The 26,246-nt window shown below is 38.7% G+C and overlaps 1 protein-coding gene across 4 annotated transcripts in view; it reads right to left on the bottom strand.

Moving 5' to 3' along the window:
* The window catches only part of LOC124555524 (zinc finger protein 84-like), a 299,284-nt gene that overhangs the window by 258,579 nt on the left and 14,459 nt on the right, over nucleotides 1-26,246 (bottom strand). For all 4 annotated transcript variants that reach the window (XM_047129476.1, XM_047129477.1, XM_047129478.1 and 1 more), the window contains exons 3-4: nucleotides 24,677-24,913; nucleotides 15,318-15,359 (exon numbers count right to left, since the gene is read on the bottom strand). In XM_047129476.1, coding sequence (XP_046985432.1) covers nucleotides 15,318-15,359; nucleotides 24,677-24,913 — 279 coding nt within the window. The remainder of the gene's footprint in view (nucleotides 1-15,317; nucleotides 15,360-24,676; nucleotides 24,914-26,246) is intronic.

The raw sequence follows: 26,246 nt of genomic DNA, 5'->3' as shown, positions 1-26,246 counted from the left end.
AATCCATTGGCTGAATAAGCAAATTGCTTTCTTTCAATTCATTTTGTGTTCTGTATTGAAATTTAGTTCTCTGGAGCTACATATCTAAAAACTGATAATTGCAGCATCAAACTAAGAAATGTGGCTTTCTTATTAATGAGTGCCATGTCAACAGAAAACACAATATTAATGAGAAGAAGAAACATCAACTTACAGGCATTATGGGCACATATGTGATCTATAAAACTGAATTATACTTTAAACATGAATTCAATGCTATAAGAGCTCAGTCAGCTGAATTATTTGGACGAAGAGAATTGCAGCAAATATTTATTTTACTTAGATTTAGCAAGGCTTCAAGCTATAAGATAAACTCCCTGAGACTTTTTTGGCTAGCATTTACAAAAATTTCTCAGAATGATGGAAACATTATGGGTAATATCGACTTCTAATTACATAAGTGAAGATCGACAACACATTATTCTTTACACTTAGTATGAAAATAATCACACACATTTATATCACCTAAATCAGTAAGCAATACCACTGAAAAAATACAGTATCCATATATATTCTTCTGCTCACAATGGAAGCAGTAACAGTAAACCCAACACACACACACACACACACACACACACACACACACACACACACACACACACACGGGGTAGAGGGGGTGTAGAGGGGGCGCAGAGGGGGGGAGATAATTTACTCCTGAGGTACAGTAAAACCCTATATTAATGAACCTACTGTGCATAAATTCGTGCATTGAACAAGTATTTCTGTTGGTCCCAGTGAAACTGTCACAGGACCTATGTTACTGAAAATCATCCATAACGAACACTGCCCTCAGAAAAAGCTGCTTTTAAGGACTAAATATCTATAGCCTGTGTTCAAAATTACTTTACGATTGACTGGTATGAGACAAGTAGTAGGGGCGGGGAAGGGGGGGGGGGGCGCAGAGGAAGCTCACACAAGAGGCGTGGACTGCATTCCACCAATCCCACGATGTGTGTGTCTGCAACAACCACCCAAAGCTGTCAAATTTTCTGCATCTACAAACATACTACACAAGCCATCATATGGTGCATGGTGGAAGGCACCTTGTACCATTACTGGTCATATATTTTCTGTTCCACTTACGAACAGAGTGAGGGAAAAATGACACTCTACATGCCTCCGTACGAGCCCTGATTTCTCTTATTGTCATGGTCCTTACAAGAAATGTACATTGGCACTAGTAGAAACATTGACCTTCAAATGCCTGCTCTCTATATTTTTCCAACAGCAATCCTCGAAAGGAATGTCGCCTTCCCTCCAGGGATTCCCATTTGAGTTCCAGAAGCATCGTTGGGATGAAGTAGAAAAGTTCCGTTCTGCACTGATCTCTCGTACAAGGTATTGCCATCCGAGGTCCAGACAAGAGACTGGAAAGTTAAATGGTGTCTCGCCGCTCTGGGATAGCAATGTAATTGACAGATTTGCTGTAGCTCTGAACACAAATGAAAACACTACTGCAAAGATTTGCACGGAAATGTTCAAGAAATAAAACAATGCTGGTAAAACACTCTCTAGAAAAAAAACTGCAGTATGGATAAATGGATTACCAACAAAGATTCGTTTGCTGAGGATGCGAATAGTTGTCATGTTTATGACTACTACTGCAGAAAGGAAAATCCAACACTCATCAACTTGTTGGTCACCCCAAGGAATCAAGTCTTTTTCAAGGCAGTTGCACAGTCTCTCCCCCCCCCCCCCCCCCCCCCCCCCGCCCCTTTCCTCTCCCTTAAACAACAGCAGTAATAGTTACAGTGATACTTCTACAGTGATATTCAAGCATCTAGCATAGCAACAGGAGTGATGTCAGTGGAGTTTCGTCCTTATCACCACACAAATTAAGTATAGGTAGACACAGCTGCATATCCGAAGCACCCAATTTACAATGGTAAGTAGCTACACAATGAAATAATTTCCTAAGTTTTGACATTTTGATAAGAAAGCTTCATCAGCAACTGACTCCAAATAAAATTCTTCTCAGGAATTCAGTCCATATCCCCCAAAAATAAATATTACTGGCTACAATATAACTGCTGCAATTCTGAAGTCATGTTTTCTGTATCATTTCTGTTCATTCTCCCAAAATGGTTGGCGTATTTAAGATATGTTTCCTTGCTGTGGTAAACACACACAAATCTTACACTTAGTTATGTCATAAGTAAGTAGGTTAATCAGAAAAATTAATAACAGGTTCATTATAAATCTAGTGATCTGTTTCTCATTACAAAATCATACGAGTGACCACTTAGTGCTTGACGTGTGAGCAGACCATAGTACATCACATTTAACTGAAATTATCTTGTGTTGTGTTAGAAAAATCTAAAAGATTTCAGTTTGGAGTAGATGACAAAAATTTGATAACATCAGGAAATGCATTTTTGTGAACTGTCAGCATATCGTATTAATAACAGGAACAGTTTGTGAGTTTGAGTTGTCGTTTCGTGAGGGACATGACAACTCTAGTCTGTACCTCCACATGCTCCAGCAGAACTGTCAACTCTAAAGTAACTTTGTGGCGACAGTAACAGATTTTTTAAAAATTAGTTTGACCTAATGAGGACAAAATTAAGTAACTTAACTCTTCTTTTTGTTCTCCTTTCTTTCTTTTCTCCAGTATTTCACTCTTTGCCTGTGTTGTTATCTTCTTTCTTCTGTCCATATTACACCCCTCTTTCTCTTTGTTTTCTTCTAGAAACCCTTGAAATTTTACTTTTGCTCTGAACTTTTCTCTTTCTCCTATTTCTTCCTCCATTGCTTCCATTTCCCTGTAGTCTGCTTTAGTTCCTTAGATCCACATTGATGTTTTCGGGTTTCTGTCATAAGAGTTAAAAATTCTTTTTGTTGTTCTTTTTCATTTAGCCTTTTTAGATGTCCATAGAATACAACTCTTCTCTTCTTGTTGTAGCTAACATTTGTTCTATTCTTTCACAAACTACTTTATTTTTTCTTGATTTCCTATTCTCATTGTCATATTTTGGTCCAAAGACTTATGATTATTTTCCATTCCTTCTTTTCTATTTCACCTAATTTTTTGGCTCTACTTAACGAAAAGCATTCTAAAAAGTGAAAGCAATCTGGCCTAATGACAGTGTCATAGTTCTGAGTTTTGCGTTTATGGATAAAGATTTCTTGTTATTTTTGTTTGTTGAAGAGCCACTTTGATTTTCCATGCTCATGCTAAGTTAGTTTCTTTGTATAAAGCATTTAGCTGGATTACATCACCAAAATATTTAAATTTTGTAGCCCTTTTTATTCTTACGTTATAAGTTTCCCCTCCCCCCCCCCCCCCCCCCCACTCTCTCTCTCTCTCTCTCTCTCTCTCTCTCTCTCTCTCTCTCTCTCTCTCTCTCCCCCCCCCCCCCTCTCTCTCTTCCCCCCCCCTCTTCTTTTTCTTCTAAATGATACACATAGACCTGCTTTAGGCACTTTCTCTTGTAGAGAATTTATCTACATTATTGCATCTTCTATAGATCCAGCTAAGATTGCAAGATAATCTGTAAACATCAAACAATTATTTGATTATGCCATTTTTGTCCAACTTACAATTTAAATTCTGTCTTCTTCTGCTATTTTCCTCTATTTCCTGATTATCTTTTCTAGAACACAGTTGAATGACAGTGGGGATAATCCATCTCTTTGAGTTAAGCAAGTTTTGATCTCTCAGAAGCCTTGGTGGTTTCATCTGAAAATTTAATTCTGCAGTTTGTATTTGTTAGTGTGTCACTTCTACTAATTTGCTGTCATCTCCAAACTCATTTAAGGTGTTGAGCAAGGTTTCCCTGTCAATCAAATCAAATGCTTTTTAGAAGTCTACAAATCTTATACAAATGGCTTTGTTTCTTATTCTTCTATACCTGATTATAAAATTTCAAATTTAAAGTTTGTTGCACACAGGACCATCCTTTTCTGAATAATCCTTGCTACTCTGCTAACTTCTTTTATAATTCTTTTAAAAGAATTTTGTAAATCACTGGAAAGAGGGAAATCCCTCTATAGATGTTGGGTCCGTTTGATCTCCTATTTTTTGTGGACTGGGTGAATTAATGTTACTTTCCAATCTTCTGGTATAGCTTCTGCTTCCCAGACTTTCTGAAAAACTCCTTGAAGCTTTGTGACTGTTCTGCCATTGATATGTTGAACTTCCACCATGCAGCAAGTTCTAAGTTCGTGTCAGTGCATCCTGTATTTTGTTTTAGAAATTTTGCTCCTGGTTCCTCACAATTTAACAGCTTCTTGAAATAACTTGTTAATATTTCATTCTTCTTGGTTGTTTAGGGTTAATTTTCAATCTTCATTTCTAAAGCACAAGTTATGTGGTTTGTACAATTGGAAACATTTTTCTGTAAAGTTTTGTAATAGTTCCTGACGTTGCTCTTTTGGAACTCTCAGAATTAGTGATAGCTGGTTCCTTTCAAACTCCTTTTTCACTGCCCTTATTGATTTTGACGTTTGAAATCTTTGTTGTTTTACGCTCATAAAGTCTTCACTTGTTTTGGTGGATACCATTTCTGCCAAGCCAGTTTTGTGAACAGTAACACTTGTTCACCCTGTTCATTTCATCATCTGTGCTTTTTGGATCTTGAGTGAAGCTGTTTCAAGGGCTGTTTTGAATAATTTTGGTTTATTTTCCTTCCAGTCTTCTGGGTCTATATTTAGCCATTCCTAAAATTCCTGTTTCTTCACTTTCAGAGGTTCATGACGTTTGGTTTGTGGGGCACTCAACTGGGCGGTCATCAGTGCCCGTAGAAAGTCTCAGTTTTTACACAGTCCAATCTAGCCACTGCCACAAATGATGATGAAATGATAAGGACAACACAAACACCCAGTCCCCAGGCAGAGAAATTCCCCAACCCGTCCAGGAATCGAACTCAGGACCCCATGATCTAGAGGCAGCATTCAGAGGTTCAGCATAAATTTTACGAATCCTATGCCCTTATCTTGTAATCGTTGTATGTGGGATAAATTTCATTTTTATTGTGGTTAGATAGTGATCAGTTTCTATATTTGCACCCGTTCTAACTTTTATGTTCATCATTTCTTTTCAACTGTTTAATGACAGCTACATGCTCAATTTGAAATTCTCCTATGTTTGTATTACGTGATTGCCTAGTTTTCTGTTTCCTCAGCAGTTTTTTGAAATTTTTGGACATTAATTTGAGGTTGAAGCCTCTGCATAGTATTATTAGTCTTTCCCCATTTTTATTTGTTCTTTTGTGTGACGGATACTCTCCAACCGTTTTTTAGAAATTATTTTCTTTTTCAATCTGCACATTGATGTTCCCTAATAAAATTTTAACTTTCACATTTCATGTTACAGTGATTCCCAGAAGCTTCCAACTTTTCTGGATGCCTCTTATTTTCCTCTTTTATCGGAGTATGACACTTTATTAAGGTGTACAACTCATTTGCGGTTCACAAATTAACAATCTAATCTTTCACTTGGTGAATAATAATCTATGACTGAAATTACTGTCATTCTGTTTACAATGTAGCTTGTTCCTAGATATGGAATGGCTTTTCCCATTGGAATGACAGTCTTACCTTTGAGAATCCCATGTTGCTCAGATCTTATGTCTTCATCAGTGTATTTAGTTTCCTGAAGAGGCAAGAGTTTTATTTGGTATTTGTCTAATACTTCATTTAGTTTTTCAGTTTTCCTGTTTTCAAAAGTAAATTTATGTGTAAGGTGCCAAGGAAGTATTTCTATTTTGTCCTTAGTTTACTTGTAGGGCTTCCAGAACATTGTGAGTCCTTCACTTTATGTGTTATTCTGGGCTCCTCAGAATCCAATGGCCAGGTTGTGCCACTTTCTGCAATGGTCGATTTCCTTTTTAGGTTACCTCCAGCAGTAGTTCCATTTGAAGAAATTTCCATCGCGCATAACTTATCTGATATTCTTCTTGGGGAATTTATGTGTGCCAATTCACACTTGAAGCTAAGATTGTAAGTTCCAGAGTGTTATTTCAGCTGCCCCTCACATGGGGTACTGGTGATGACTAAATGCCACCTGATATGGGTACAGACATTTGCATTTTAATTTGTAGCCTTTATATTATCCCTATAAGCAGCTATGCCTCTTCTGTTGGTTCCGCTGTACAGACAATCATCATCTGTGTCTTCACTGCCACTGAGTTTGTTTATTAAATTTCATTTTTGATGAACTTCATAACTTGTATAAGGGTTTGCTACTGGTTCTTTTACCTTCAGACAACAGTATCTCCTAAGCATTTGTTACTGTGGATAGGCAGATTGCTTTTTCATCATGAACAGGATGTGAGATTTTTATGTTTATACTTCATTTGTGCAGATGTGAGATTGTTATGTTTCTAGTTCATTTGTGCACTAAAGTCAAGAAACTCTTTTTGAACATTTTTCTTTCAGATTCAAATTTCAGAATACAGAAAAACAGATTGAGCCATGATATCAATACAATATTAACACAATGATTTCAATTACCATTCCCTGTGGAGAAAAACATTAATCAAAATGAACATTTTACAAGCTATGAACATCTTTGTTGCTATTTTGAATGATGTGACTCAACAGACTATACTGAAGTTTTTTAAATGCTCACTGTGGTATACAATGGTTGAAACAAAAGGTGATGATTTCTTGAAGGACAGAAAATAATCACATATGCTTTTACCACAGGCGATGTTTCAGGACTTTTTAAGATACTCTTTCACACACCAGATGGATGCAAGATGTGTAACGCTCTTGGTGAAGGAACAAACTAAAAATGGTGGTACGAGGAGAATAAGAGAATAATAAAGAACAGAAGGATTGATTTGCATGTATTATTTTTAACTGTGCAATGACTTAATAGTGTTACAAGCTATTTTTCTTCAGATGAGTGAAGTCTTGCAACATCAAAGCAACTGGAGTGACAACTGATGTCAGCACACTAATCAGGAAACAAGAATTAATTTTTTTCCTCTTCTTTTTTAAAAAAAAAAAAGGTTTTTAGAGTTTTTCTTAACTATCAGGTTAATGCCATATCATGAATTGAATGGAGCACTTGAGCAAGCACAATGCCCTGCTTTCCATGAGCAAACACAATGCCCTCCTTTCCATGGGCAAACACATTGCCCTCCCTTCTGGGTGAATTATTTACATCACGACACTGGATGGTGATTTTACACCTGACTTAAAAACGGAAACCTGCTAATTTTGAGCTAAGTATATTTTAGTTATTAGCTTGTGATTAAAGTGTACTTACACGAACTAAAACCAGTCCAAGTTGTGAATCACGTCTTCAGTGTAACTGAGCTAAAGCCCTATTTAAGAAAAAAATATTTTAGTCCCCAAAGATGCATTAAAAAAGGGGTTTCACTGTATTGCAGGACAAATATCAGTCAGAGAGAGAGAGAGAGAGAGAGAGAGAGAGTGAGTAAGTGTGTGTGCGTGTGCGTGTGCGTGTGCGTGGGGGGGGGGGGGGGGGGGGGGCTTTGACACTCAACGGTTATATTAGTGTCCTATTGTGGGGTAGCGAGGACTCAGCCTGGAAGGGTTGCAGAAGTATTAAGACACAGTTAATTCAATTTACTTTTTCCCTTTCATTATCTTGTAATCAAGGAAACAGATCATTCAGTCCCTATACTGAGAACACATCTTTTGTCACTGCGAGAGACAAAGATGAAGGATATTTTATATTATGTCAAGACAGTATACTTGTGAGCAAATGCTGAGGATGAAACTAATTTTTACACGATATGCTACTGCTAAGTAACCTAGCTCAATGAAATTGAGATCATATATAAAAAGAACTGCTATGATACATTACAGAAGGTAATTGAAAGAAATATGTAACGAGACAAACAGAAATGACACTTTTATTCACAGACAATAATTATGAGGTCTGTTCAAAAAATTCGGAACATTCATAATTTCACGCCAATGGTACACTGGAGTGAAATGCGGTGGGGATCCCTGCACACACTCATGTTTAATGTGTAACTGCCGGAAGTTTCATCACTGTATGCCTGTTAGTTATTGTTCAGTGCTGTGTTGAGTAGAATGTTGCATCACACAGTTTGTGAATTTCGAGATGACAGAGTTATAAGAGCAATGCATCTGCATTAAATTTTGCGTGAAACTCACAAGAACCTTTACATGGTCACACCAAATGACGTAGGAAGCCTACGGTGATGAGTTCTTAAGCTGTATACTCAGTGTCAGAAACAGTTCACACGGTTCAAAAATGGTGAACAGAAGTTACAGATGATCCTCATTCAGGATCCCCTTCAACGCTCATGTCAGGAACATCAATGAAATTGTGCATGCCAACTGAAAACATCAATGAAATTGTGCATGCCAACTGAAGACTGACAGTCCAAAACATTGAAGAAGAATGTAACATTTTTGTTGGATCATGTCATGAAATCCTGTTAGAAGGAAACAGGTCTTAAATGTGGCGAGACAATTCATAGCTCTTGGATCACGATAATGCACCCCCACACTCATCTCCATTGGTGCACGACTACTGCACAAAAATGAAATCGCTGTGCTTCCTCATCCTGTGTACTATCCAGACCTGGCCCCTGCAGACTTTTTCCCATTTTGAAAGTCGACAACCCCATGGAAAGGAGATGATAGACGACATAAAAGAAAATTTGCAGACAGCACTTTGCATGATCCAGCAAGATGCGTATAAGACTGTTTCTGGAAGTGGATTTGGATTGTTTTGGGGAAGGAGACCAGACAGCGAGGTCATCGGTCTCATCGGATTAGGGAAGGATGGGGAAGGAAGTCGGCCATGCCCTTTCAGAGGAACCATCCCGGCATTTGCCTGGAGTGATTTAGGGAAATCACGGAAAACCTAAATCAGGATGGCCGGACGCGGGATTGAACTGTCGTCCTCCCGAATGCGAGTCCAGTGTCTAACCACTACGCCACCTCGCTCAGTTCTGGAAGTGGAAACAGTGTTGGGAGCAGTGTATCAATTGTGGAGGAGAATATTTCTAAGGAAACCAAGCACACAATAAGTGAATGGTGAAAGTAGAAAATTTTTGTAGACAATGTTCCGGAATTTTTTGAACAGACATTGTACACCGTAGTCCCCACGATTCAGTATGGTCCCCCTGGGCATCGTAAGCAGAGGGACAAAGTTCTTAACAGAGTGTGTGATCACCATGGCCAGTCCATTCGCTAAATATTCTCTTGCTCCAAGAGATCCTGCATCTGCATTGTTTGACGTAGTCACGCATTGTCCTCCCCAAAAATGAAGTCTGCATCAAATGCAGTTCTGCAAGCATACACATGAGGAAGGATTTGGAAGTCAACATGCACAGTCAACATTATGCCTTCCTACAACGTAACAACTGGATCACCAAAACTAACTTGTTTGACGATTTTCCTTAGTGCATTATGTGTTCCCACCTCTTGCCATGTGGGGGTACATCCATCATTGCTGAACTTTATCATTTTGGTGGTCCAGGTGTGATAGCAATGGAGAGGCACGATTACACACAGACCTACTGACTTCGAAACCTATGAATACAGTAAACTTGGCACACAAAGTTATTGTCGCATTGTACTCCTTCCTCATGTCCATCTTTTTATGGGTGCATTCAGCCTTGCTTTCGTTTTTATGGACGATAATATAAGACTGTACAGTGTGGAATGGACTCCGCTGTCCATTCCCCCCCCCCCCCCCCCCCCCCCCCATTTAAATCTCATCCAGCACCTGTGGGATGCACTGTGCAGACGCACTGCAGCACACCTACATGCATCGGCGACCATCTAGCAGTCGTCAGCTGCACTGGTTGAGGAATGCAACACCCTACCAAAATAACTCATCAACCTTGCGACCAGCAAGGGAGCATGATGCAGAACAGGCACTGCTGTACATGGTGATCACACACCCTATTAAGAACAATGTACTGGCATCTGTAATGACCAGGAGACCATCAGGAATTGCTTCTGTTTATCTCATTGCATATTTCTTTCAATTACCTCATGTACTACATTGTAGCAGTTCTTTCCACGTAGTCCAAATTTCACTGAGCTACGTTATTCGGCAGTGACACAACATGTAAAAGTTACTTTCATCCTCAAGTTTTGTACAATGAGTACAGTGCCAAGTTTTGACATAATCTGATGTCATTCCTTTATCTTTGTCTCTTGTACACTCTAACCCTATTTCCACCATGAAATGAAACACCCAAAGTCCAAAAGCTAGGATTACTACTTTGTACCGTAAGTGTATCTACTGAATAAGTCAGGTGGCACAGTGGTTAGCTGGCTGGACTCACATTTGGGAATACAATGGTTCAGATCCCCATCTGGCCCTCCACATTTAGGTTTCTTGTGATGTCCCTAAATTTTTCCAAGCAAATGCTGGGACGGTTCCTTCTCAAGGGCACAGCCCATTTCCTTCCTCATCCTCAAACAGTCCATCCTGTGCTCCACCTCTAATGATCTCTATGTCGACGGCACGTTAAAACTCTAATCTTCTTTCCTTCCTTCTTGTTTCTATTGACAGTAATAAGAGTATCAGCTCCTGAAGGTAATCACTTGCTATCCACTATGTCTCCTTGTAATACTACAGTTTTTGCAGCAGAATTTTCTGTTCAATACAAATAACATTACTAAATGGATAATGCTGCGACTGTTCAACAACATAATTTATACTATGTGACCAAAAGTATCCGCACACCCCTAAAAACATACTTTCTTCGTATCAGGTGCATTGTGCTGCCACCTACTGCCAGGTATTCCATGTCAGTGACCTCAGTAGCCATTAAACATTGTGAGAGCAGAATGGGGCACTCTGCGGAACTCACAGACTTCGAACGTGGTAAAGTGATTGGGTGTCATACACCTGTATGCGAGATTTCCTCTCTCCTAAACATCCCTAGGTCCGCTTTTTCTGATGTGATAGTGAAGAGGAAACGTACAGCACAAAAGCATACAGGCAACTTCGTCTGTTGGCTGACAGACAGCAGACAGTTGAAGAGGGTCGTAATGTGCAATAGGCAGACATTGATCCAGACCATCACACAGGAATTCCAAACTGTATCAGGATACACTGCAAGTACTATGACAGTTAGGCGGGAGGTGATAAAACTTGGATTTCACGGTCGAGCGGCTGCTCGTAAGCCACACATCCTGCCTCGCTTGGTGTAAGGAGCGTAAACATTGGACAACAGTGGAAAAGTGTTGTGTTGAGTGACGAATCACGGTACACAATGTGGTGATCCGATGGCATGGTGTGCATATGGCGAATGCCCAGTCAACGTCATCTGCTAGCATGTGTAGTGCCAACAGTAAAATTCCGAGACAGTGGTGTTATGGTGAGGTCATTGTGTTTCATGGAGGGGTCTTGCATCCCTCGTTTTGCATGGCACTACCACACTACCACAGCACAGGCCCACATTGATGTTTTAAGCACCCTCTTGCTTCCCACTGTTGAAGAGCAATTCGGGAATGGCGATCGCATCTTTCAACATGATCGAGCACCTGCTCATAATGCATGACCTGTGCCAGAGTGGTTACATGACAATAACATCCCTGTAATGGATTGGCCTGCTCAGAGTCCTGACGTGAATCCTATACAACACCTTTGGGTTTTGGAACGCCGAGTTCATGCCAGGCTTCACTAACCGATACCTCTCCTCAGTTGAGCACTCTGAAGAATGGGCTGCCATTCCCCAAGAAACCTTCAAGCACCTTACTGAATGTATGCCTGTGAAAGTGGAATATGTCATCAAGGCTAAAGGTGGGATCATACCATATTGAGGGTGCAATGAACTTTTAAGTCATTTTCAGCCTGGTGTCCCGGATACTTCTGATCACATAGTGTACATCATCAGTAATTGTATAATGAAATGCTTCTTATCAAGAGTTAAATCTATACAATGAATCAATAATGTCAATTTTGCAGATCTTAGCTTGTCACAGCTCTAAAGGAGAATCTATATTATTCAACACTTTAAGTTTATATTATGTAGCATAATTTTTCATACAAAAATTCAGTCTTTTGCCAGTCACTGCAGGATCCTTCTCTCTCTCTCTCTCTCTCTCTCTCTCTCTCTCTCTCTCTCTCTCTCTCTCTCTCTCTCTCTGTGTGTGTGTGTGTGTGTGTGTGTGTGGTGTGAGAGAGAGAGAGAGAGAGAGAGAGAGAGAGAGAGAGAGAGAGAGAGATCCTGAGCCTCATTTATTGTTAATGATAACAAAACCTCAATAAGGAATTGATGTTTGCTTAATGCCAATGGGTAAATCGGTTGGGATCGCTGGAATATGTGGCATGAGATACCTCTCCTGCTGCTGGATCTGTAAGGGACAGTTGCTCCAATGACACACGTTCGCATAGTTTTAATCTGCAAACTGGTACGCTTACAAAGTTTCGGACAATCCAGATTTCATAATAGTATTCTAATCATAAGCTGATAAGCCATAAATACAACTTTCCTGTTTTCTGGTACTACCGACTGAATTAACAAAAATTAAATTAAATAAAATTAAAAAAAAAAAGCACCTAGTTGTGAATCCTAGTTTTGTCTAAAGTTACATGTAAGAAGAAAGCATATACACAGGAAAAGAATTTGTCTACATCTACATAGATACTCCACAAGACACCACGCGGTACATGGCAGAGGGTACCCTGAACCACTACTTATAATTTCCTTTCCTGTTCCACTCGGAAATGAAGCGAGGGAAAGGTGACTGTCCACACACCCATATGAGCCACGATTTCTCGCATCTTTGTGGTCCTTACACGCAATGTATGTTGGCGGCAATAGAATTGTTCTGCAGTTAACTCAAATGCCAGTTCTCTAAATTTTCTCAATAGTATTTCTCAAAACGAACGTCGCCCCGAACGTCGCCTTCCCTCCAGGGATTCCTATTTGATTTCCCGAAGCATCTCTGTAACACTTACATGTTGTCTGAACCTACCGGTAACAAATCTAGCAGCCCGCCTCTGAATTGCTTTGATGTCTTCCTCCAAGCCAACCTCGTACAGATCCCAAACACTCGAGCAGTACTCAAGAATAAGTCACACTAGCATCCTATACATGATCTCCTTTACAGGTGAACCAATCTTACCTAAAATTCTCCCAATAAACTGAAGGCTACCATTCACCTTCCCTAACACAGTTCTCACATGCTCATTCCACCTCCTAGTTACGAGACCACCTAGACTATGAGAAAGAAAATGAAGCCATACTTTTCACAGCACAGCATTTTCTTTCTCAATTTGTGTAAACAGAAAACCCGAACATAAAAAAAAAAAAAAAAATAAAAAAATAAAAAAAAAAACTATAGCTAGCCTGTCTGAATGTTTATTGAAGTATCACGTAAAAATTAAAAGTCAGGAACTTTTCAAATTTCTTGCTAACAACTTTAAACAATGACTTGTCTTTATACAGCGTAAGTCACTAACTGTTGCCACCTAGAATAACTTCGAAAGTATGATAGTAGCTGAAAAGTTTGTGGGGCAAATGTTGCATAGGACAACGAGGGCCATAATATGGCGCCATTTTTTTTTTTAATTTTTTTTGTTGCTAGGTGGGGTCGCTTCAGAAATATGAAGGTCAACTTTGTTTTTTTTTAAATGGGATACTATAGTTTGGTACTTATTTTCTGATAGCAGCTACCGAGACAAATCCAATAATGTGCAACAGTAAGGTAATTAAGGTCAAAAAGGTGGCATGAACGTCCATTTACAGAAGGTGTTCGAAGTGATGACCATTGGTAGCAATGCAGTGCTGCAATCTTCTTATCATGGATTGAGTGGTATTCCTTATCACTTCAGCACTTATCAAAGCACATTCTCTGACAATTCTCTCTCATATATCTTGCTAGTATTAAATATTCGCCAAATACGGCGTATCCATCTACTGTGCCACTGACATGTAAATGCCATTTGACGGATTTGCAATACAACATTAACAGGAATGGTAGGACTAGTATCGTAAAATCAAGCGAATGTGAATGATGTATTACTTCGAAGAACAAGTCTATATGCTTCTCATTTACGGAGAATGCCAACAAAATTCAGTGAGAGGTACAGACTTATACGCTGAAAGATATCCTCAACGTACTCACCCTACACATCGTACATTTAAATAGGTGTATGATAAACCGAGAACAACTGGATCTATAACATATCGGATACGTATCTGGCAAAGGAAGGTTACTAACGAGGAAACGGAAATTGGTACTCTTGCCAGAGTGGTTCGAGATCCTTGTGTTAGTTCGCGTCAAATTGCAAGGGAATCTGGCACAAGCCAGAGTAGTGTTGTTCATGTTCTGCATCACCATAAATATCATCCTTACCGTATCAGTCTCCACCAAGAATCAACTCATACAGAGGGATGACATTTATTAATTTGATTTTGTTTACTGACGAGGCTACATTCATGAACCATGGAAATCTAAATTTGCGTAACATGCATTATTGGGCACCTGAAAATCCATGTTGGCTGCAGCAAGTTGCACACCAAAGACTGTGGTTAGTGAATGTATGGTGTGGGATTCTGGAGGACAGAATTATAGGCCCTTATTTCATTGAAGGAAATCTTAAAGACATCAAGTACACCACATTCCTGCAATAAACATTAGGTCTGTTATTGGAAGAAATACCTTTAAGAATAAGGAGCAGAATGTGGTATCAGCATGATGGGAGTCCAGCACATTTTTCCCTGATGGCTACAAATGAGTTGCAGAGACAATTCCCAAATTGTGGGATTGGACGAGGAGCAGATGTGTCGTGGCCAGCTCATTCGCCAGACTTGACGCGTCTGGATTTTTTCTTGTGGGGATTCGTAAAAAACATTGCTTATAAAGATGTTCCATCTACACCTGAAGATATGCAAGAGAACTGTCAGAGCATGTGCTTTGATATGTGCCGAAGGGGTAAGGAATACCATTCAATCCATGACAAGAAGATTGCAGCACTACATTAATACCAATGGCCATCACACTGAACACCTTCTGTAACTGAATGTTCATGCCACCTTTTGGATCTACATTGACCTACAAAGACCTTACTGTCACACAGCATTGGATTCATCTCTATAGCTGCTATCAGAAAGTAAGTACCAAACTATAGCATCTCATTTACCAAATTTTCCGCTACTATCATACTTTCGGAGTTATTCTTGGTGGCAATAGCTAGTGACCCAAACTGTTCCATAGTTTACATTACAGCCACAATCATCAATTTAAAAATGAAATACTTCTGATTTGGTCATCAGTCACACAAACACTACTTAAAGGGAAATTACTTATAGTCCGAAATCCCAGAAAACTCTAGCATAATGTCTGTCCTTACTCACCCCATAAAGAGATCTGCCATCCACTGAAGACTGCATATCATGCTGTAACAATGTAAGCAAAACATTAGGCTTGAAGCAGCAGCAAATACAGGTTGCAGTATGTTTACAAACCACTCACTCACATTAACTACTAAAGGAAAATTTAAGGTAATATTGGGGAGGGGGGGGGGGGGAGGAGGACATGAATTAGGATTCATATTCAGAAACAACTGACAACATGTGATACGTTGTGGAATGGCAAAAACTGTACACTAGCATATTTACAACTCATTAAATTTATATGGCAGACTGCGCTACAAACCCAGTTCTCTGTTCTTTTGAAAGCATACGAGTATTAATGCATGTTCCATGTGTGCCTTGTGATGCAACTCAGAGTTTTAATTCATCACTGGACACTGCACTGCCTGGCAAAGGCCAGAGTATGGATTTACACCCTGGTCTGGCACAATTTTAATTAGCACAAATGATCAAAACAAAAATTTCATCATTTTGCCCTTGAAGACAGCCTAGTTTCATACGTTCAGCTATGACATAGTAAGAAAAAGGATGCACAACAGGGTCACAAAAAAAATCGGATCAAATCATCATTTGTATGAATTACGTTTGCGATACAGGTTCAACAACATATTCAACGAACACTAATCCAAAAATTACACTCCTTGGATTTTAATGCAACATATAATTTCAGTTTTACATAGTGTTAAAAAAAATATATTTCATCTACTTTAAAAAGATTTGACCAGATCTTGCACCTACACCTTCCTTCATGTCACTCTATTCTACCTGTTACCATACTGTTACGACATGCCCCTCCTAATGTTCATGAGGAAACTGGAGCATTTTATTTTATTTATTTTCTGAGGTTCTCCTATTTAAATGGCTTCTCTCTCATTAAAAATGTTTCATCAGGTATTTATTTCAGCTGAGAATAATAAATCATCATTTAACTCACGAAGTATTACCTACAAGCAGATATGCCAATATTCATTCACATAGAAGTAACTTTTTGGTGGTAATGAGGTGAGGGGTTGCTGTAGGATCAAAGGGTAAAAAAAAGGTGAAACTAAAGGTTTTTAAAAATTAAAACACTTAGATCTTAAACCAGCAAAAAGACTGTTTGATGATGATATATCTATCGACTGAAGTTTTCAACAACAGAAAATGTACTTTGAAAGCAACAGTAGGGAACCCTTCCACTAAATTCTGGTACTGAAAGTGGAATGTGTTTCCATTCTTAAATAGCTGTTATTGCATTTTTAGCTGAACTGATCTGGCACACAGCTGACACTGGTTCGTCCCAAAGATGCCTAAGTTTTTGAACAACTACCTTTGTTAAGTTTGAAGACGGGCAGCATGTTTCCGTGTAATGAATACTTTGTATCAACACATAGAATTGCCTGAGGCAAATATTCCATATGTCACCAAAGAATGGAAATATTCAAATTAAACCATTTTTATGATGCTTTCATCACTAAAATTACTAATTATACATAGAGCAAATGTTTGTGAATTCAATCACTTGAGTATCTCTATAATATGAGATTTCCAATTTAAGCCCTGATCAATATGTACAAGCAGGAATTTTGAACTATCAGTTTTACATCTACCCATTCCCCCATGCTGTGGTGTTATTGATGATGAAATATCTTGCCTTTTACAGAACAGACTGAACTGAGTTTTTTTATAAGTTAAATGGTGCAGCATTTACAGAGAATCAAACAACAATACTTTTGAATATTGTATTTCATTTATTGCTTGTTCTCTTGTTGCATCTCTTCTGGATTTGGTAACTACATTTGCATCATCAGCAGAAAGCACTAGTTCTGCATTATGAGTGTAAGATGGAAGATAGCATACAGAAAGAACAGTAGTGGCCTTGACATGAAAGCTGTGGAATTCCAGTAGTAAACTATCCTCATTCAGAAAAATATTCGTCGTGTGGGCAGCATGAGCTATCTAACATGGCCCTTTGATTTCTGCCAGTGAAATAAGAAGTGAACCACTTACCAAACCTCAAAAGTCAAAATTTAAGCTTCTCCAAAAGAACATAGTGAAATGCAGTCAGATGCCTCAAGCTGTGGTTCCACTGTGGCAGCTGTGGTAAGACAAGCACTGCAGCAGTTCCTGTGCACCTGTCCAATGAGACTCTTTAATGTAACTGAACATAACCCTTTTCAATGGTGTGTCCGCAGTCACACTGCATCTGACACCAAAGCAGCAACTGACAGAACTATTTGGCATAAATATAATTATCACAAGTTCCACATCCAGTTAGAGTCTCTGTGTTATAGCAGTAGGCAATTGTGTGTGACCAACACACACATTTGTCAGAATGACTTCTTTTATTCATCACAAACAGGTAGTGAGAGTCCACAGATTTCTCATGAACTGTGTACTGAAATTTAATTCCCCTACATGTAACTACACTTTATCCCACGGGTACACAACTAGCTCAACAAGACCTAATGGTCTGGACTCACTAATAGTTGCAGTGACAATTACTGAGTGACCTCCACTATTCCACTACATAATCATGATTGTCTCTTACACTGTTTGGTTACTTTGGAACGCATGTAGTTAACCTAGTCTTAGACTACCAATGCACTCAAAAATGCCATCTGGTTGTATAGTAGTCATTTTACTCTGTTCACCAGCCATTTTGTTTTATTCCTTTCAAAAGCTGCATCCCACTCCCTTTCAGTCAGGTGACTCTAGGTTTACCATTTTATTGCAAAATATCCTGTGAACCAAGGATGAAGAGCAACAAGAAGATTCATATCCCTAAATTTCCAGAAGGCATTTGCCACAGTTCCCCACTGCCGAGTGTTAATGAAGCTTTGAGCATATAGAAGATTTTGTCATGTATGTAGGCAGCTCTAAGACTTCTTAAGTAATAGTTCCCCGTTGTCCTGGACAGGTAGTGTTCATCAGAGACAAGGGTATCTCCAGGAATGTCTCAGGGAAGTGTGATAGCACTGCTCCTGTTCATATACATGACCTGATGGATAGGGTGAGCAGCAATCTGCAACTCTCTGCTGATAATACAGACAAGTAGGTAAAACAATCCTATAAAGTTCAATTACAGTATTAATGGTGTGCTGCTTGACACAGACATTTGCAGCTGACTGCACAATGTCACCGATGTACATATCGCGTAAGGAGTGCGAAAACAAGTTAAGAGAAATTTGGGTTCATATGGATGCATATACACAGTTTTTATTCCCTCATTCCACTTGCAAGTGGAACAGGAAAGGGAATGACTAGTAGTTGTACAATGCACCACATGCTGTCTCGGTGGTGCGCACACATACATATAGCATCAAATGAGGAACTGGTTGCAAGAAATAAGATTGGAACCCAACTTCTCATTAGGTGGTGCAGGAGGGCAAAGGAGTAAAATTAAAGGTATATGACTAACAATAGCCACATTGTTGAGTTGAAGTGCATTAATAGTTCATAGAATTTTCAAAAAATACTTTAAACAAATGTGACTGATGGAGGTCAGTACTTGTAGAACAATGCTCCCTAAATCAGGGCTTTAATATCATTACTTGTTCATGTTAATCTTTGAAACAAAATGAATAAAATTGTAGCTTGAGGGATAAACAACTGGGACTCTGAGGGTTAATAGCATACAGCTGCCCACATAGGTTTATCCCATTGTGTTTATTTCATAACAAAAGGCCCTATCAACATCAGTGAAGGAGCAGTGACTGGCAATGGTGTAGATGACATCACATGTTTCATGAGAACATTCTTAACTTGAGTGAAGAACAACAATGTGCAAAATTAAAAGGTGTACTCAGCAGCATAATATCAATTGGATTTTATCAACTGTGAACTGTATAAACTTTCAACTGGTTAATATCAAGCAGTTCATACTGGAAACTAAGAAAGGTTACAGTACAGCAGTAAGTTACATCTACTTGAGGAGAAATACTGGAGTCACAATGGTCTCATCAAAACTGCTATCAAAGGAATTATTATGCATATTTTTGTTTGTGACATCAGTTATTATGAGTGATCAGCCATCAACTCGCAATGTCTATAGTTAATATAAAATTTTGCTTTCTTGTCAGTCACACAACACTCAAAATAACTTCCATTTTTCCATGTAACAGGCCATATTAAGCATCTGATGAAAAATTTTGGTAAACATTTTAGTGCTTGTTACCTCTACAGGCCAATTTTGATAGTAGCCATTAGTATGAAGTGCAAAACACTGGTTTCAACATCTCTCTTTGCCAGCACTACATGAGGGGGGTGGAGTTCACTATCCTCACTATACTTCGCTGCTATGGTGGGCTTGGTACAAAAATTAGCTACAGTTTGATTGAAAATTGTGTGTTTTATGGTTCGAGTGTGATTGGCTACTGGGATGACAGGGGAGGGGGGATGCAGAATCACCAGGCAGCATGAAGTATGCTATTACTGGACATTCTCATTGCTTGTTTGTTACTTACATGTTCCATAGATAATTTGAATGATTCTTTTATCAGAATGGTGTGGAATGAGTCAGCTTACAGGATATGTATGCAGGATTAGTGTTAACATTAATTAACACATTTTTAAGTGCTACTCAAGCAACTACACTTAGAAACAAGTTTCTTTTTAATGAGCTATCAGTTTTTAAATAGAAATCTTACAGGTGATAGAATGAGATGTCCATTAGAAATGATTTTAGGTTGTATTTAAAACTTGCTACTTGTCAAATTTTATGTTATTCAGCAACAGATTTTAAATTTTTTTGCTGCACATTGAATTCCTTTCTAAGCCACTGGCACCCTTAATAATGGGTAACAAAGGTCATTTTTCCCCTTTGTGTCGTAGGTATGGACATCACTGTTCTCCTCAAATTTACTGCCTGCTTTTTAACAAATTATACTTTGTGAGTGAGAGTTGTTCCAGAAAATTATTCCATAAGACATTACTTAGTGTAAATATGCTAAATATGACATGAGGATGATTCATTTGTTTCCAAGACTAGCAATTATATGGAGAGCGAAAGTAGCTAAACTTAAGTGATGTACACCCAAACTTTTGGAGCATTCTACCCTATTTACTGATTCCTGTTCATGTGCTACATCAGCAGTTGTACTATTTTCACCAACTGCAACAATTGCATATACAAACTGTGATCCGATACTGTAAAATGCTTTTTTATTTCAGTCTCTGATCACAATATGAATTTGTAAGCACACAACAAAACTGCATTAGGAATGCATTTAGCAGAAACCTGCCACACTGTAGACAATATCGAGAGTTGTATTTGTATTTTACACAGGGCAGAGAAGGGTCGCGCTCTCGACTTGTTGGAGTAGTTGGAAACTTACAAAGCCAAAAGGCATGAGCCCACTAGTGTGCTCAATGGACAAAGTGATTTTGTACCCAACGCCTACTTTGCTTTATTTGATAACATACTACGATAACCAAATAATGCCTTGAGGATTTATACCTAACCTTAGTTGATGAGTTATGTTGAGAACAGAAGGCATTTGCCTTACTTCCAGACAGTAGTCACTCTAATCCTGTAACTGATTATCTCCTACCTACTCATGGAATGTATAGCCAAACTATATAATTTTATTTATTGAATGCTTATACGTTGTTTAAATGTTTTCTGTGGGAGACATGTCACGATGTATGTAAAGCCTTCTATTGGTTAAATTCTCACGATCCGCGAGCGCCTGCATAAGATCCTAGCGGCCGACCCAACAGAGGGTGCTGTTCATTGATCTGTCTCTCTTTCAGCTGTCATATAGACATTTTATCTTTCATAAGCAATTTATAGGTTGCCACAGGCAATGTATTACGCTATATTAATTGTTGACCATAAATTCACCATAAAAAAAAGGGGTGGACCTATACTCTTTATATATTTCCTTTTAACAATTTTACATGGATAACTGCATTCATCTTTTAATGTATCTCAATTGGTTTCTATGATAGTCATCGATTTTAATAAGTCTGCTACATGCATTTTATTTAATGTGCTTTTATCAGATTATGTTTTTGCGCAAATGACTACATGTAAGCAAGCCCACAGTAGTGACATCTAGGTAGGATGTAGGCAAACAGGTTTCTGGATGGTACTGTACTTCAGTAGCTAGTTGGCAATAATCACTATGTGGACGACGTGGCCTATTCTACACCATATTTTAGATCCATGTGACGATGCTATGCTGATTATATGTTTTGACGATGCCATTATGGCCGTATCACTATAGGACATGGTGTAAAAAAGGTACGTTATACCATATTCTATCTGTCCATTTCCCTGTTTGTATGACAGTATATTGTGATACATATTGCTGTTTTATGTTAAAAGACACACTGCTCACTAGATGTATATATTTACATATTTTAGATCTGAGGATGGTCAATACAGACTGAAACCGGTCATCGTCTAAAGAATTCATATTGTGATCAGAGACGGAAATAAAAAAGCATGTTGTACTATTTGTTGTACAGAAGTGAATACAGTGTATTTTCTCAAAATTTAGGAAGAGACCATTTTCAGAGAATCATGAAATAATTATTTGAAAAACACTGTTAACAATCTATTATGTTGCTTTCCTCCTAAAGGGATTTATAACAACACTATTATCCCCTGCAAAAAGTGCCAAATCTGCTTGTTGAATGTTAAGTGGAACGTCATTCACACATATAAGGAACACTGTCTGGAGTTTCCATTGTCTGAACTTTATTTTTTCTGTGAGTGTAACATGATCTCCATAATCACATGCCTTGTAAAAAAAATGTGATGTTTTATTATTTAAGGCTTGTAGTGTGAGTGTATAAGCAGGATTGTCAGTCAAGCAATCCTTTTGGAATCCCAACTATGAGACATTAAATAAACTGTTTATACTTAATTTTGAGACTACTCCCGCACACATTAATTTTTTGAATATTTTGGAAAATAATGTCAGTAAAGCAATTGGATGATAATTACTTGAGTCTTTTTAGTCACGTTTCTTATGAGAAGATTCAGCAACTGCATATTTTAATCTGTCTGCATCATCTCCCCCCCAATATCCAACACAACTGTGACAATACATTTGTAGCTGCAAATTTTCAAAGTGACTGTGAATCAGGTGGATAGACGATCATGACATTACAAAGAGTTACTTCAATTAAAAGGGTGAAAGTTTTTGCACTAGCACATGCGGATGGCTAAGATCCTCCTCCTGACAGTCATATAGGAGCTTTGGGCTCAGTTCCCATGCTCCGCCATACCTAAGCTTAAGAAAACTTTTACTGATGTCCACAGATCCATCTTAACTGAACAAAAACATGTTTGGCCCACAAAAACAACCTTCTCACAGCTCAGGACTAGCCAAATACTACAATGGTAAGACCAAAAATGGGCATATGCCATAAGTTTTATTTTGAACATACATTTCAAAGATGGTTCAAATGGCTCTGAGCACTATGGGACTCAACTGCTGAGGCCATTAGTCCCCTAGAACTTAGAACTACTTAAACCTAACTAACCTAAGGACATCACAAACATCCATGCCCGAGGCAGGATTCGAACCTGCGACCGTAGCGGTCTTGCGGTTCCAGACTGCAGCGCCTTTAACCGCACGGCCACTTCAGCCGGCCTACAGTTCAAAGATATAAACAAAAATTCAATACAGACTTTTTTTAATATACCTCAATGTTTATAGGCGACATGGTGCACTAATAATTTAGACCTATGGATGATTTCAGTTGGCAGCCACAGGACACACAAGGTAAAATAAAAAGTAAAGTGCATATACACACTGAGGTGACAAAAGTCATGGGATAGTGATACGCACACATCCAGAAGGTGGTATTATCGTTTAAACAAGGCATAAAAGAACAGTGCATTGGTGAAGCTGTCATTTGCACTCAGGTGATTAATGTAAAATGGTGTTTGATGTGTGCTAACAGACAAGCAACACTGCATGAAATAACCCCAGAAATCAACATGGGACATAAGACGAACACATCCGTTAGCATACCATGACGAAATGGGGAATTAATGGGCTGTGGCAGCAGACAACCGATGTGAGTGCCTTTGCTGACAGCACAATATCGCCTGCAGTGCCCCTCCTGGGTTCATGACCAATTTCAGTTGGTACGAGCTGTGGCACAGGCCCCACACACCGGTGGACCCAAATTGGCAACAAGGCACTGTGCAAGCTGATGATGGCTCCATAATGGTGTGGGACGTGCTTACATGGAAGGGACCGGTTCCTCTGGTCCAACTGAACTGATCACTGACTGGAAATAGTTACTCTGGGCAACTTGGAGACCATTTGCAGCTGTTCATTGACTCCACTTTTACAGATGACAGTGCACCATTTTGCAATTGTTTGCAACTGATCTGAAGAAAATTCTGGGCAATTTGAGAGAATGATTTAGCAACCCAGATCCCCCAAGAGCTCAGTGTGTGCACAAAATCCTGCACCAGCAACACTTTTGCATTTATGGACAGCTATAGAGGTAGCATGGCTCAATATTCTGCAGTGGACCTCCAACGACTTGAGTACATGCCACATTGAGTTGCTGCACTTCACACAGCAAAAGAAGGTCCGACATGATTATAGGAGGTATCCCACAACTCTTGTCACCTTCGTGTAATTTAAGTAACAACAAAATCCGATGTAAGTCATTTCCTAACATAAACATAATATGTATGTATTTCAGAAAAATGAAAGAGTAAGGAACCAGAGGATGCTACAACTGCGGCGAAACACGTTTGGGTGCTAGAGTGTTTTGTGTACATGCAAAAAGTTAATTATCCTTCTTCTGCTTCTTTTAAGCTAGAGTCATTTCCCTAGGCACACCTGTCACTGCAATTTTTCTCCATCAATATGCTGGAGAACTAGGTTTACCAAATCCTTGACTTACCAATCACCACCAGCACTATGTACTATTTTGACGAAAATTCTTGGTCTTGATTTTTCATTACTTATCAATGTAAGAAAATCCTCAATACAAACTTCTGTCATTTCCCAGAGTACTGTCAGCTGTCACACAACAGATCTTTTGGACTGACTGTTTCAGCACATACTTCGTTTCAAACATGCATTTATTTGCTACTATATTAACGTCTTGCACCCAACAATGCCAGAAAGTTATAAGGTGACTGACAAATATTTGTAATTAAGATTACAGTATCTTCTTCAATTAATTTGTGCCGTCTGGCATCTGGAAGACTGGAGCAGTCACTGTCACTCAACTGGAATGTGTTATCTTAATTTCACTGGTATATGTAGAACATGCACTGCACTTAATTCAGCTCTTCATATAAACATTCACCAATATTTCTTCATAACTCAATAATATTTTCCCTATTAGAATGCGACATATAAAAAACTGATACTTGCCGGTTTCATTGGGTCAGTCCAACCACCAGATGTATTCGATTTTGTACAATCCCCAGGTGCATTAGGATCAATGACTGTGATAGCTATCACCTCAGGCCCCTTTTGCACCAAGAAAGTTTCAGGCCCCTCAGCAGGAGCAGCATTGTGATATCCAATCAGATTCTTGGCCAGCCTTGCATCAAGATTTACATCAGGATTTGTTTCATTCATCAACTTGTATACAGGGCCCACAAATTGCTGAAATTGTGAGATTTATTAAATTTACATGTTGTTAAGGTAAACAGCAACAAAATTAATGCAAGTTCCACACTGAGTTATCTTAAAGTTTATTTTCCAAAAAATATAATAAATCTAGCAAAATAAAATATCAAACTACACTCCCTAACTTATGTTCAACTCTTGAGTGATTGATCTTTAGTTCACTTTGTCACCTGTAAGCCAATCACGCTGATTTATATTCGTAGGTCCCAGCTGTCTCCATCCTTCAGACAATGACTATCCATAAGATTTCAATTCACAGGGTTCACCTTTCCAACACCATGCACTTAAAGAAGTTGTGAAGATACAATCAGCAAACTTCCTAATCAACTGGATGTGGGTTTTAATTGATATAACTTGAGAAATTATACTGTCAAATTTAAGGAGCTAAAATGTGCATCATAAACACTGGTCTGGCCAACTCCCTGTCACTGAACTCCGAAATTAGCCAGAAGTAAGGACTTGTGGTCAGGTGAATAGAGGGTATAAATACAAAATCAAATAGAGGTAATGTAGGAGTACGTTTAATAATGAATAAAAAATAGGAATGTGGATAAGCTACTATGAAAACCATAGTTAACACATTATTGCAGCCAAGTTGGACAAGAATCCCACACCCACCACAGTAGTGCAAGTTTATATGACAACTAGCTCTGCAGATGAGGAGGAGATAGAGGAAATGTATGAGGAGACAAAAGAAATTATTCAGATAGTTCAGAGAGACGAAAATTTCATAGTCATAGAGGACTGGAATTCGAAGGTAGGAAAAGGAAGAGAAGGTAAAGTAGTAGGTGAATATGGATGGGGAGAAAGGAATGAAAGAGGAAGCTGCCTGGTAGAATTTTGCACAGAGCATAATTTAATTATAACTAACACTTGGTTTAGGAATCATGGAAGAAGGTTGTACCGTATTTACTCAAATCTAAGCCGCACTTTTTTTGTGGTTTTTGTAATCCAAAAAACCGCCTGCGGCTTAGAATCGAGTGCAAAGCAAGCGGAAGTTCTGAAAAATGTTGGTGGGTGCCGCCACAACTAACTTCTGCCGTTGAATATATGTAGTGCTACAGAGGCATGCTTTGTAGGCACAAAGATAAATACTGGCACCAAATCCTCTGCGTAAGTAAAAAGGTCGAAGACAAGCTTTTTTTCTCCGCCCCGAGTTTCGACCACTGCATTTTCATACATTATCCAATGAAGTAAATACAAATTCTGTATTGTTCATCTTCGAATATAGCAGCATTTCAATGTACTACGAAAATCCAGACTGGCAAGACTGCTTGGGATGTTAGTCTATACGGCCAACTCTATGTTC

Source organism: Schistocerca americana, chromosome X (assembly GCF_021461395.2).
Source record: "Schistocerca americana isolate TAMUIC-IGC-003095 chromosome X, iqSchAmer2.1, whole genome shotgun sequence".
In the NCBI taxonomy this organism is placed as follows: Eukaryota; Metazoa; Arthropoda; class Insecta; order Orthoptera; family Acrididae; genus Schistocerca; species Schistocerca americana.
The sequence above is the reverse complement of the archived record's forward strand: the minus strand, read 5'-3'. Positions and strand labels throughout refer to the sequence as shown.